The 13,246-nt window shown below is 41.0% G+C and overlaps 1 protein-coding gene across 4 annotated transcripts in view; it reads left to right on the top strand.

The window, feature by feature from the left end:
* Positions 1 to 13,246, top strand: part of SEL1L3 (SEL1L family member 3) — a 96,009-nt gene that overhangs the window by 19,635 nt on the left and 63,128 nt on the right. For all 4 annotated transcript variants that reach the window (XM_032633656.1, XM_032633659.1, XM_032633658.1 and 1 more), the window contains exons 3-6: positions 3,127 to 3,253; positions 4,892 to 5,013; positions 5,367 to 5,482; positions 8,618 to 8,676. In XM_032633656.1, coding sequence (XP_032489547.1) covers positions 3,127 to 3,253; positions 4,892 to 5,013; positions 5,367 to 5,482; positions 8,618 to 8,676 — 424 coding nt within the window. The remainder of the gene's footprint in view (positions 1 to 3,126; positions 3,254 to 4,891; positions 5,014 to 5,366; positions 5,483 to 8,617; positions 8,677 to 13,246) is intronic.

Raw genomic sequence — 13,246 nt, 5'->3', positions numbered from 1 at the left:
AGTCATCTAACCAATACACTGACATGTTTCAGTACTTTAACAACTAGTACAGCCGCTCAGGGGCATGCCAGCTGAACACCAGTCCCAGCTCTCTCAGTGAGGACTTGTGAGACGTGATGTGGTTTAATAAAAAGCTCATTGTTTTGCAGTGGCAGACCAGGTTTGAGTCATACAACCTTATTAGTTATACAACCTTCAACAAAACACTAACCCTTTTCTTGTCGCCAAATGAAGGAGTTTGCACCACGTTATATCTAATGCCTCTTTTTGCTCTAGAATCTGAGGAAATAAAACAAGCAAAATGACCAAGGTGGTAGGTTCCAAACCTGAACTGTTTTCCTGGCATTTTGTGTTTACGTCATAATGATGCCTTTTCCCTACCTAACTTCCTCGTTCAAGATTAGCCAAAGAAATGGATCTGGGGGAAGGACCTGAAGAAAGAGAGACTTAATTTTTGGCTTGGGCAGCATGGGGCACATTATAAAATTATGGAACGCGTTGGGTGAAAGACAGGTTCAAATTCTGACTTGGCCACAACTATGTTCATTTGATCATTTATCCATTCATTCATTCACTTCCTAAATATTTATGGAGCCTCTATCAAGTGTTGGCCACTATTCTGGCTCTGAGGATGGAATAATGAATGAAGTAAAGTGCATGCTCTCTTGGAGCTTACATTCTATGTAAGTGAGCCATTTAACCTGTTTGGGCCCAAGTTCTGGACTTAAGTGTTCCTACCTGTAAATTCTTTAATGGGGCATGGCACTGGTACTGTTACTCCCCATTCTTGTGCCTATGACAGCCATCACTAATCAGTTATAGCACTCCAGGCAGTCAATCAGTTACTAGAAAATGTTATCCTGGGCTAGATGAATTCTAAAGTCCTTCTCTGCACCAAAATTTCATTCATATTAGTTATTTCTAATGAAATGGAAAGATAATATTATACTGAGGGAAAATCGTACTAGAACTCCAAATCAAAGAACTATTAAACTACTGATTTTACAAGAGAACCACCATCACTTTGGTTTAGTTGAATACAAAAGATACGTGTTTATAAAAATTATTTTAGATCTTTGCGTCTTAGATTTTCCCTCCATAGTCTTTTGCTGCAAGTTCACCTATTCAGCCGGCTTTTCTTTGATCACTGGATAAAGGAATGGCTCATCAACATTCACTTTTAACTCCCTTCACTTTGGAAACCTCCATTATGAAGCCTCCTTTTACTGGAGTCAGGTTGGGCAGAATCAAATCCTGTTCATTTTTTTTTTTTTTTGGACCTCTCACTGTTGTGGCCTCTCCTGCTGTGGAGCACAGGCTCTGGATGCGCAGGCTTAGGGGCCATGGCTCACAGGCCCAGCCGCTCCGCAGCATGTGGGATCCTCCCGGACCGGGGCACGAACCTGTGTCCCCTGCATCGGCAGGCAGACACTCAACCACTGCGCCACCGGGGAAGCCCAAATCCTGTTCATTTTGATAAATGTTTCTACTATACACTAGATAACTCAACAGCAATCACGAGCAGAAGGCTTCCCAGGGGGCTAACATGACCGTCTGGTCTCTTACGTTCCACTCAACATGGTGGAAGCCAACCAAGGTTGGCTGATACCAACCTCTTGGTGAATTTTTTCCTTGGATTCTGAAGACACCCTTGCAGTATTTCCATTTCTAATCCCCTCTCTCCACTCCCATAACTAACCAGCAAGTCCGGTGCGCGCAAATTGAGCTCAAGTTGCAAAGAAATAAGCTTTGAAGTATTTTTGTTGGAATTGATAACTCCACCCTTTTGGATTTCCAAATGCATCTCTGAGACTTTGAAAGCATTGCTCTTATGATTTCCAAGTTGTAATGAACCAGAGGTACCTCTTTATGTAATAAAACATTTTTCTCCATTGAGGAATGAGAGCTGGGGTGTCCAATATCCCAGGCTGAGGCTCCTGTAATTTCCTCCAATATTGGCATTCGGTAACTTGGGCAGAAGTCAACTCTAAGAAGCCCAGGACAATGGATTATTTCCACCATTTAATTATGGATATTTAAACCAAGGAACATTTTAAGAAAGGGAAAAGTGATCTTTATTTCTAGGTTGTATTGGTGAATTTTTTTCTTTGAAGGGGGAATGGGGTATTGGAAATTTAAAAATCCGTATTAGCCTTGTAGGGATTAAATATAGATGAAACGACACAGTTTTCCCTTTCAGATTTGTTATGGATGCTCCTCTTTTCTAGAACCACAGAATTCTCACACATTTGCAAAATAAAGTGGAAGCCTCCCTAGTTTTAAGGAGTATGGTTAGTAATATTTGCATAGGGTAACATGTTGAGGTTATGTGGAAAGTCTGCACGGACGAAAAAAAAAAAACTGCGCAATTTTAAGTGCATAGATTCTGAAACTAGACTGCTCGAGTTTGAATCCCAGCTCTACCTCTTACTATTCAACCTTCTCTAAGGCTCAGGTTAAAGAGGGACAATAATAGAATCTATCTCATAAATTGTGAAATTAAGCAAGATTATTCCTGAAATGTGCTTAGCATGTTGCCTGGCATATTCTAAGTGTTAAATAAATGTTAGTATTTTAGCAGCTGTGCATCTATTTCCTCATCTATAGACGGGGGACAATAATGAGGATTAAATGAATTTATATATAAATATATATGCATATATTTTTATACAGTAGCGTGGACCAGAGTGAATGCTACTGAAGTGTTAACTGTTATCATTATTACATAAATTCAAAACGCTTTTCTTAGTGTTAGAAGGGCAGGATGTAAGATGGTTAAACACATAGACCCTGAGCTGGAAACTTGAAATTTCACTCTACTACTTATTAGCTCTGTTACCTTAGGCAAGTAATCTTACCTCTATACCTCGGGCTTTTCATCTGTAGAACGGGACTAAGAAAGAATCTCCTTTATAGGGTTGCTGTGAACACAAATTGAGATAGCTCTGTAAAGTGCTTCTCAGGTGGCTGGCGTATATTCAGTGTGCAGTAAATGTTTGCTAATATTTTCAGACTCTTCATTTAAATGTTTGATGGGAGCTAGGCAGTGGGTTCCAGGAAGAATGTGATGTTGGAAGCAGTGTTTTTCTGGAAATAATTAAAAGGCAGCCATCTTGCTGTTTACAGATGTGGTCACCCTCCTGGGCTTTCTCTTTGCCTCCAGTGGAGAAAACACAGGCATTGTGAAGAAGTTCCCGAGATTTCGGAATCGAGAGCTAGAGGCCACCCGACGCCAGCGGATAGATTACCCAGTGTAAGAAGAGGCCGGTGATGGGGGCCGGTGGGGCGGTAGTACTCTTTTTATCTGAGGACCAGAGCAGGCTAGTGGAGCCAGTTAGGAAGACCTACCTTTGTAATATGCTTTGGAAAAATGATGAGATCTCCATAGCTTAGGTAGAATTTGTGGACCTGAGAACCTCAAAGCATTCTGAAATTATTCTTGCACTTGGCAATCAATCCTCGCTTGACCTTGTATGTTGGTCCTGGGAATGACCCAAGTAGGTGAGTCAGGTGTTGGAGCCTGAGGCTCTGCAAGGTGTCAGGTGCAGCCAGCCACAGCCCTGCCAGATTGCAGCCTTCACTTTGCCTTTTCTGTCTTGGAAGATTGGACGAGCTGCTTGAAATCTCACAACTTCTGATCTCCTCCACTGATTTCAGCAAAACCCAGATATATTTTTTTCCTTCTGCTGAATTGAAGATGCTGAAAATTGTTCGTGGTTTACCTCAGACTGGATGGATTCAGCAGAGTGATTTAATTCTTCCCAGGCTGCTGGCTGTAGAAAGATCTTGAGTCACTTTACTAAGCGTATGTTCTTGCTAAGCTTCCTTGTGATAACTTATCTTCATGAGCTTTTGCTCAGCTGGGTGGGTCAGGAGGGAGCTGTGTGGTACCATCTGTTTGTGTATCTTGCCACCGATTTCAAGGCCAGTTTATAAAGCCCAGAATATTCTAAAGGTCTTGTTGGGATGAGTCCCCAAAGAACCTGGGGCTGCTGCCACTTTAACCCAAACTGTGAATTGGTTACTGGGGTAATGGAGAGCATTCTCTGTACAGGTTTTGACCTTGATTCATGTTTCACATGCAAAAAGCATTACTCCCAGCTTATCTTTGAACTGCTGGTCACTAGCACAGTGTGTGGCATCGAGCAAATGTTCTGACAGCAAATATTTGCTGAATGATTGGTGGATCACATAGCTTGGTTAAATGTGTCCTAGTTAAGTTGACCGCTGTTATTTTATCCTCACTCCACAAATCACAGATGGACAATATTTTTTCAACTAAAATAGCCCTAGTCCAGAAATGGAACAATTAGAGTAGTTGTTCCACATTGGTCAGCCAGAACTGTGATACTGAATAACCTAATATGGGCATTAAAATTGTATCTGTGTGTCCTGATTAGCATATAGTGATGCCATTTGCAAATTATGGCATTTTTCTGCCTTAGAGCTTTTATCTTTGAAAGAAACAAAATTGCTCAAAAGGCCCTAATTATGTTTTTTTTTAAATCATCGAAATTAGAACAGCTTCTTATCAAGTCACCTCTTATTAAAATCCAGATTTTTATTCTGTGTCTGGCTTTATAAGCCTTAATCAAGGATTCAAATGGTGGGCCTGTGCGAAGCTCAGAAAGGCACAGGAAGGGTTTTTGGCGCAAGGTACAATGTCTGCTAGTTTTGCACAACGACGCTTAACTCCTGTCTTTTGCAGTTACTGTAACTACCTCCTTTGTCTCAAAAATCAAGCTTTGCAAGCTGATCTCCCATGATGAGCACGAAGGCAAATTCATCCCTTCATTGGAAAGAAAGCAATTTGCTCCGTCATTGTTAAATGTAATTACCTGCTCTTGGATGATATCAATCTGCAGAATTTTTTTTCTCCTCACTCTTACAGGTTTACTGTTTCACTGTGGCTTTATTTACTCCATTATTGCAAGGCCAGTCTCTGTGGGATTCTGTATTTTGTTGATTCTAACGAGATGTACGGCACACCTTCTGTATTTCTTACTGAAGAGGGTAAGTATGAAACAGAACCTTTAGAACGATAGTGTAGCTTTCTTATGCTCTGTCTACTGGCAGATACGTCTGTCTAGAATAAGGAATGTTGTCAACGTGGCAATTCAACGAGAATGATGGTTTCCAAATACGGGATTCGAGTTAAACTTGTTTTCTGGAAGATTAAAACAAACATATACAGATGAATGCACATATGTGTTTTGTTTGTTTTGCTTTGCTTTGCTTTTATTTAAAGGAAGAAGGAATGTGATCTAGTCTTATAGCTTTTTAGGACAGTCGTCGAAAAGATATAGCCACTTCATTCACTCCTACGTATTTTCTGTCATTTTCACAAGCTTTCATTTTCCTTTTAGGCCACTTGCATATTCAAATGCATCTTGTCAAAGGAGAAGACCTTGCTGTAAAAACAAAATTCACCATACCCTTGAAGGAGTGGTTTCGCCTGGATATCTCTTTTAATGGTGGTCAGGTACTGAAAGCTCGCTCCACCGTGATTCATATCAACATCATCACTTAACTTCAAGCATTGCTGTAAAGTCAGGGAGCTAGGAAACCTGCAAAAACAAATTTGTGGTATCTGATAAACTTTTACAACCATAACACTTTTTAAATCAAATTTTTATCGTTAGAAATTTAAATCATAAGAATTCTATCCCATTTAATTAACTTTTAAAGTGCTTCTTTCAACTCTATTGTGAAGGAGTAAATAATATAGGCAGCTACATAACCACAGTTATCTGAACAATTGAAGCCTTTTCTCCTAGCGAGATAGGCTTTGGGGAGATAAATGTTAAGACAGCCTTGGCCATATTTATGTAGTGTTATCAAATCTACAACTTTTTTACAGGAAATGTGTTGGTTAGTTCAGCCAAGAAATGGTTTGACTGTTTTGGGCAGTTAAAACAATTGCTTATGCTTGGCATTAAACCGACAAATAACAACCAACAAACCTAAGTGATAATTCCGGTGAGATGGAGGTTCTTTAACTACTTTGTACTATAAGACACTGCACATAATAGCTTCAAGCTTTCATAACGCAGATTTTATGGATTATGGCACCAGCAATGTGGATGTTTGAGAGCTTGGCTTCTGACGGTAACTCTTGGAGGAAGATTCCTGCAGCCACTAATGCATTGTGTATGATAGAAAAACTCTCTGGTATGACACATGTTCTGTGATCATTGTTAATTAGTGACATAGTGACATTGCTATAATTGAAGATAATTCCATTTCTTCATATATACGATGTCAGTATGCTACTTTCTTCTGGTTACTTTATTTTCTCATCAGCTTTCCTTATTGATGTGTAACCTTCCGATAACAAAACTGGAAAAGACATTTTGCTTGTCTTGTGTGTTAGATAATACACAGACTTCCCTTGGCGGTTAGGTCTATCACATTTCCTTTTTCTGAAGAGAAAAGAAATCAAGTCAGTCCTTGTCGCTTTCCTGAGGAGAGTCTGTAAGATGTTAGCTGGAAGTTTTTGTATGTTTGTTTCCTTAATGCTGTTAGGTGACATCGCTGTGGTCCATGTTATAGCTTCTCATTTGCATGAGGATTATGGTGGCATAGCTTTCTCTTAAGGTCAGCTCAGTACCACGTGTCACTTAGGTATCAAATCATGAGAGCAAATCACAGATCTTATTTTGCACCAGCTGTATACAAGGCACTGTGCTCAAGGAGCTTACAGACTATTTATGGGAGTCGTATTAAGCAGGTGAGGGGTGTCATAAGGCGAGCTTAATTGCCAAATGGTTCGTATTGATTCACGGAAGAGAGACAGCACTTCACCCTGGGGTGCTCAGGGGAGGTTTCATAAAGAAGGTTCCTACGAATGGGCAGAGTTTAAATGGAGAAGCAAGGAGAGGGTACTTTAGCACATCACTGGAGGTTGGCATATAAACCAGTTTGGAGTAGAAATTCGCTGCCTATAGAACGCTAATAGAAGAAAAAAATGTCTTTAGGGCTAGAATGTGGAGAATCTTGAATATCACGGAATTTAAATTTCTAGTTGCAAGACAGCACAGTGCCATCGAAGCTTTCGGAGCAGAAGAGTAAATCAAAGTAGTTCTTTAATTAAAGAGATGAATTAAATGGCAGAGTACATGATCGGGTAAAACAGGAGAGAAGAATTAGGAAGACCAGAGGCAGTGGAAAGAAAAAAGAAGTAGATTTTTTTTAGTAAACTTTTGCCACTTGCCCTTTCGTCTTTCCATCCCATCTGGTCTCTCTGATCACATAGGTTCCAGAATAGTACTTATTGTTTTTCTACACAAAATCCAGCTCTGTGGTGAGACTACTATATTCATTGCTTTGACTAAATGGACACATTGGCTTAAAGTAAATGGTTGGTTTAGGGAAACAACTGGTCTGAGTCATTTTCTTCGCTGAACCAACATGCTCTATATGGCTGAACTGGGTTGGATTTTATGGGTTCGCTTTTCTTTCATAGACATGGTGTTGGAGCCACATCTTTGACAATCTAGTTAAGTCAGAATGTGTTTTCTGAACACATGCTCTGCGCTAGCACTGGGGGGAATAAATGGAGCCCCTTAACCCCAGGGGCTTATGTTGTAGTCCCAGACACGGGAAGAATACACGGCAGCTAACAACATTTGCGACGAAAACATTGTCACCATTGAAATGACAGCGACAGTTCTCAGTGCTGAGGGAGAGAGGTTGGGAAGCCACAGTGCATGAAGAACGTTCATCTCCTGTCTTGTTTTTCCCCCTAAGGCTCTCCTGGAATCAGAGACAAATTCCAAGAACTCCTTGTAGTATCTTACACATTTCCTTGTCTTTTTATGCAACAAGCTTTCGAGCAGGAATACACCAAATGAACCTTTGGCTGGTAGTGTGGAAGTGTCTACAACCCACTGGGGAAAACTGCATTATAGATATTTTTATCACATTAAGTCATTTGGAGGGACTTTCCTGGTGGACCAGTGGTTAAGACTCGGAGCTTCCACTGCAGGGGGCATGGGTTCGATCCCTGGTCGGGAACTAGGATTCCGCATGCCGTACAGTGTGGCCAAAAAAATTTCTTTTAAATAAATAAATAAAAATTAAATGACCGAAATACTTCTTTAAAAAAAAGTCAGGGCTTCCCTTGTGATGCAGTGGTTAAGAATCCTCCTGCCAATGCCGGGGACACGGGTTCGAGCCCTGGTCGGGAAGATCCCACATGCCGCGGAGCAACTAAGCCCATGTGCCACAACTACTGACCCTGCACTCTAGAGCCCACGTGCCACAACTACTGAGCCCCCGTGCCACAACTACTGAAGCCCGCACGCCTAGAGCCCATGCTCCACAACAAGAGAAACCACTGCTCGCCACAACTAGATAAAGCCCACTCAGCAATGAAGACCCAATTCAGCCCCAAATAAATAAATAAATTTATTTTTAAAAAAGTCATTTGGAGAAATTAAGTGTCTTAAGTCTCGAAATATACACAGGGCTAGTAAACTGCTCCTTTTATTTTTTGCAGAAACTGATCAGGTGAAAGACTATGAAGCCTATTTTACGAGTAACTCATATCCAGGACTGTATTTATGATGTGGGGTCTTGAGGCATAACTGATCCTTGTGTATCTCTCCCAACATAGATAGTAGTAACCACCAGCACTGGACAGGATTTGAAAGACTACCATAATCAGACCATTAGGTAAGTGTGATTTTTCTTTTGATTCAAAATTTGCTGGATGAGGGTTAAGGAACCTTCATATGTTAGCCCTCAACCCTGAAGTTATTCCCACCCTGTCTGATTCAGTTTTTTCAAGCATGGACTCTGGCTAGTCTGCCCTGTAGCTAAGCTTTGTACTATTTTTTTTCCTTTTTAAGTGTACAAAATCTCTCCATGTTTTCCCCACAACCTTTTTTTTTTTCCAAGCAAGAGAAACTAGTTCTCTCTCCAGATCTCACTGTGAATTCTTCCTTTCATGACACTTTATAATTTGTTTTCTTTGAAAATTATCTTCTACAAAGGATTTGGAAAAACAAAAGTATTAATGTTGCTTATTGAGAGGGTTTGGTAAGTTTGGCCTAGTATAAAACATAAAAGGAGACAGCCTTCATATTTATGTTTATAACGTAAATTTGAAACGTATGCAACTATTGATATTGGGATAACTTTTCAATCTTATATAACGATTCTCTACAAGAGTTGCAGAAACTGAGAATTGGGTCTTTTTCCTCATTTGTCATATATTTTTAATTTGCTTCTACATCCCTGTTTAAGAGTGGGTCATATAGTGTCAGAAACATGGGGCATGAGCTCTCCTTTAGGAACTCGGGATATCTCACCATAACCAGATTTTATATATATATCAATATATATAATGTATATGTATATGTGTAAATTCAAATGCTTAAGAATAAGTAAAGAACAGAAACAAAAATTAGCAGCTTCATATGTATAATTTAAAAAAATATATCAGGGGACTTCCCTGGCAGTCCAGTGGTTAGGACTCCACACATCCAGCGCAGGGGGCACGGGATCAATTCCTGGTCGGGGAACTAAGACCCCGCATGCTGCACGGTGCGGCCCAAAACAAAAAAGTATAAAAAAAAAAATGTATCAGGACTATTGGGCACTTTGGCTGGGGGATGGGGGGGAGGTTCATTCCTTCATCCTTTAGTCATTTCACTACGCTCAGCCAAAAACCGTCTCTCCAAGCAGGCTCCATTCACTCAGTCTCCACACAATCCCGATTTTCTTGGAAACCAATTATTAAAGAAAGGAAAGCAAAGAGGGGTGATGACAGCAGAGTAGGGGACATACACTCTACTTTTTTTTTCCCCCACCATTTCTGTTTACATTGAAGTCAAACAATTTCTTTTAGGCTCTGGGCACATAGAACAATTCTTATTTTCATGACTGGATTAAAGGATTAGAGTTATAGCGAAAGGCTAAAGCAGTGTTATTCCTTAGCCTGCAAAGAGAAAGTCAGGGGGTGACTTGATAGCTATATTGAAGCACGGGGGCTGAGGCCTTAGAAGTCTTAAGTGCACCAGGTGGATTTAGACCAGTGAGGAAGAATTCAACAGATATGCGTTTTGTTATATAACCAGCGGCCATGGGATCTTCTATGAAGAGTTTGAGAATAGGAAAGGCCTGGGAGTTTGCTTTGGAGAAACAGCTGATGTGTGGCCCCTTTAGAAATCTCTTCGAGTGCCCTGTTCTTCCCCAGAAATTAAGGGTTTGCATTTCAGGATGTGAGGTCTAAAATAATACCTGCCCTTTCTCCCCTGACACCCACATGCAACCTCAGACACTTTTGACAACCAATTGAATTTCATAAGCTTTTTTTTTCATTTTCTATGTAAGGGCTTCCTTTCCTCTTAAATCCCAGAAGTGTAGATGCTGACATGAGCGGAGTGAATCACAGTAAGATCCAGGGCTGGGAATAGGTGAGGCAAGGGAGGCACCTTCCGCATAAAATGTAAGGAGACACCAACAAAACTTAGTAATTCTATAAGTTTGCCAAGGCTGCTGGAACACAGTACCACAAACTGAGTGACTTAAACGACAGAAATGTATTGCCTCGCAGTTCTAGAGGCTAGAGGTCCGAGAGCAAGGTGTCAGCAGAGCTATGCTCCCTCTGAAGGCTCTAGGGAAAGATCTGTTCTAAGCGTCTCTCCAGCTTCTAATAGCTCCTTGGCTTCCAAACTTCACGTGGCATTTTCCCTGTGTGAGTGTCTGTCTTTGTCCAAATTTCCCCTTTTTATAAGGATACCAGTCATATTGGCTTAAGGGCCCACCCTATTCCAGTATGATCTCATCTTAACTAATTATATCAGCAGTGACCCTATATCCAGATAAGGTCACATTCTGAGGTACTGGGGGTTCAGACTTACACAAATGAATTTGGGGGGGGACACAGTTCAGCTCATCACGATAGTCATGATAAATAACATTTAATACAGTATTTTTAAAAATCAAGATTAATGTAAAGAATCCATGATGGACAAAATTACAAAATTTTAAGTAAAGATGGAGTCAGTACGATCATTAAGATTCCAGAATTCAGGACTGATTTTCAGGCACATACCAATTCAACATCCTGGTGAAGGCTTTGAAATGATTCCTTACCTGGTAATACGAGCAGTCCCCAGGCGCAAGACTTCCCCTTACCACCGTCTCAGCTGCCCTTCCCCTACTCCTGGGACCCCCTCCATCAACAGAACAACTAAAGAATTAATGTTGCGCCCACCTGGGATTCCAGTGGTTAGCTATTAGGAATCTCATTCACCAGAGAGATTTCAGAATGGGCCAAGGTAGTAAACTAAGCATCAAATATTGTAGATGGTTAGAGGTGTTCCAAGGAAAGCCTCTTACTCCTCCTATTTATTTGTCCTTGTAAACATAATGATAGCTGTTATCCCGCAAAAGTGGTGCACGAAGATCAGTAATTAGGCGCTCAGCAGTTCCATGCTGCACCGCATGAAAGGCTGCAGTAACAACTGCAGACTTGTCTAGTGTCGAACTCATTCATCTGTGCACCCATCCATCCATCCAGTACATATTCCTTCACCCAACACGTTTACCACACGCCTGACACAGTGCTGGACTCTGGGAATAAAACGATGAAAAACAAGAATACAGTCCATCCCCGCCTTCATGGAACTAAAAAATCTAGTGGGGGGAAGAAAGATCGTAAACAAATACATTCACGAATAAATTTAAAATTACAGATTGTGATGAAGGCAGGGAAGGAAATAAATAGGTTGGCTTGAGAGGATCCCAAAGGAGCCAGAATTTAGACCAGGCCCTGAGGAAGTGACACTTAAGATGAGAATTACTTTAAGGGGTGGGAGGGACCGCTGTTTTGAGGCTTTAAATTCCCCTGCTGAAGAACCCATGAGCAGGGACTTTCCTGGCGGTCCAGGGGTTAAGACTCCGCGCTTCCACTGCAGGGGGCCCGGGTTTGGTTCCTGGTCAGGGAACTAAGATCCCACATGTCCCAGCCATGTGGTGTGGCCAAAAAAAAAAAAGAACCCATGAGCCAAAACTGTTCCCTAAATTCTGAGTGAGGCCTAGTTAAAGACAGAGGCAGGCAATCCTTCCCCGCTGCTGGGTCCTCCACAGTAATAAACCGGGGCACTCTCCCACATCCAGATAAGAGTAAAGATAGTTTGCCAGCTTGTCTGAGGCTTGCGGAAGGGACCGGCTTGGGCTTTTGAACTGTCTAGCTCAGCTCTTATGTCAGCAAAATTGATGACCATCAAACAACGCACAGTGCAAGGAATCTCTTGCAGTCTTGGTGCAGCCACTGAGAATTTTAGAGGAGAAAAATGTGGAGGCACTGATGTGGAGGGAGACCGAGCTGGAGAGATGTTAGTTGTATTATAATGACGATAAAAAATTGCAATCTAGTACCATAGGGACCAAGTAATTTATTGATTAGTTGAGAATTCAGTTAAAGCAAAGATCTATTAAAAAAAGTGTGTAAATATTTTATTTTAATTTAAAATATGGAAATGTACATTAATTTGCCAATCTGTCTAGCTAGAGCCTTGTCTTTGAGTATGGGTCTACTGATCAGAGTTCCCTGTGATCTTTCTTGCATAAACGGTACCCAATTTCTGTTTCTCCCAAATGAAAAGAAAACAAAGACACTGGTGAAACTATCAGAGCCCAAAATCCATCTAGATTTCTTCAGTTTCTTTTTCCAGCTGTCCTAATTCCACAACAATTTTTTTAGTAACCATTCTTTACTGAGTCTACCGAAAATATTCAACTTAATTTTTAAAGAATGAACATCTCTTTCTTCTCCATCCCTATTTTATTGGATCACATAAGATTGAATTACATTGTATGGTTACAATGACCATACAGTTGGCAATTGACAGGTTTGGGAGCAAACACATCTTCCGTAAGCATGCAACTCAAAAAGTGGCAGCAGGGACTTCTCTGGTGGCACAGTGGTTAAGAATCCGCCTGCCAATACAGGGGACACAGGTTCGATCCCTGGTCCAGGAAGATCCCACATGCCACACGGCAACTAAGCCCATGCGCTACAACTACTGAAGCCCACGTGCCTAGAGCCCACGCTCAGTAACAAGAGAAGCCACCACGATGAGAAGCCCGCATGCTACAACGAATACCCAATGCAGCCAAAAATAAATAAGTAAATTTAATTTTTAAAAATGGCAGCAAAAGTCCAAGTTGGACTAGGTTAATAATAATAACTGTAGTTAACAGATATGGTGCCTACTATGTGCCAGGCACTGTT

The sequence above is a fragment of the Phocoena sinus genome, chromosome 5 (assembly GCF_008692025.1).
Source record: "Phocoena sinus isolate mPhoSin1 chromosome 5, mPhoSin1.pri, whole genome shotgun sequence".
NCBI lineage: Eukaryota > Metazoa > Chordata > Mammalia > Artiodactyla > Phocoenidae > Phocoena > Phocoena sinus.
Note: the sequence above shows the minus strand (reverse complement) of the source record. Positions and strands in the feature narration are given on the sequence as shown.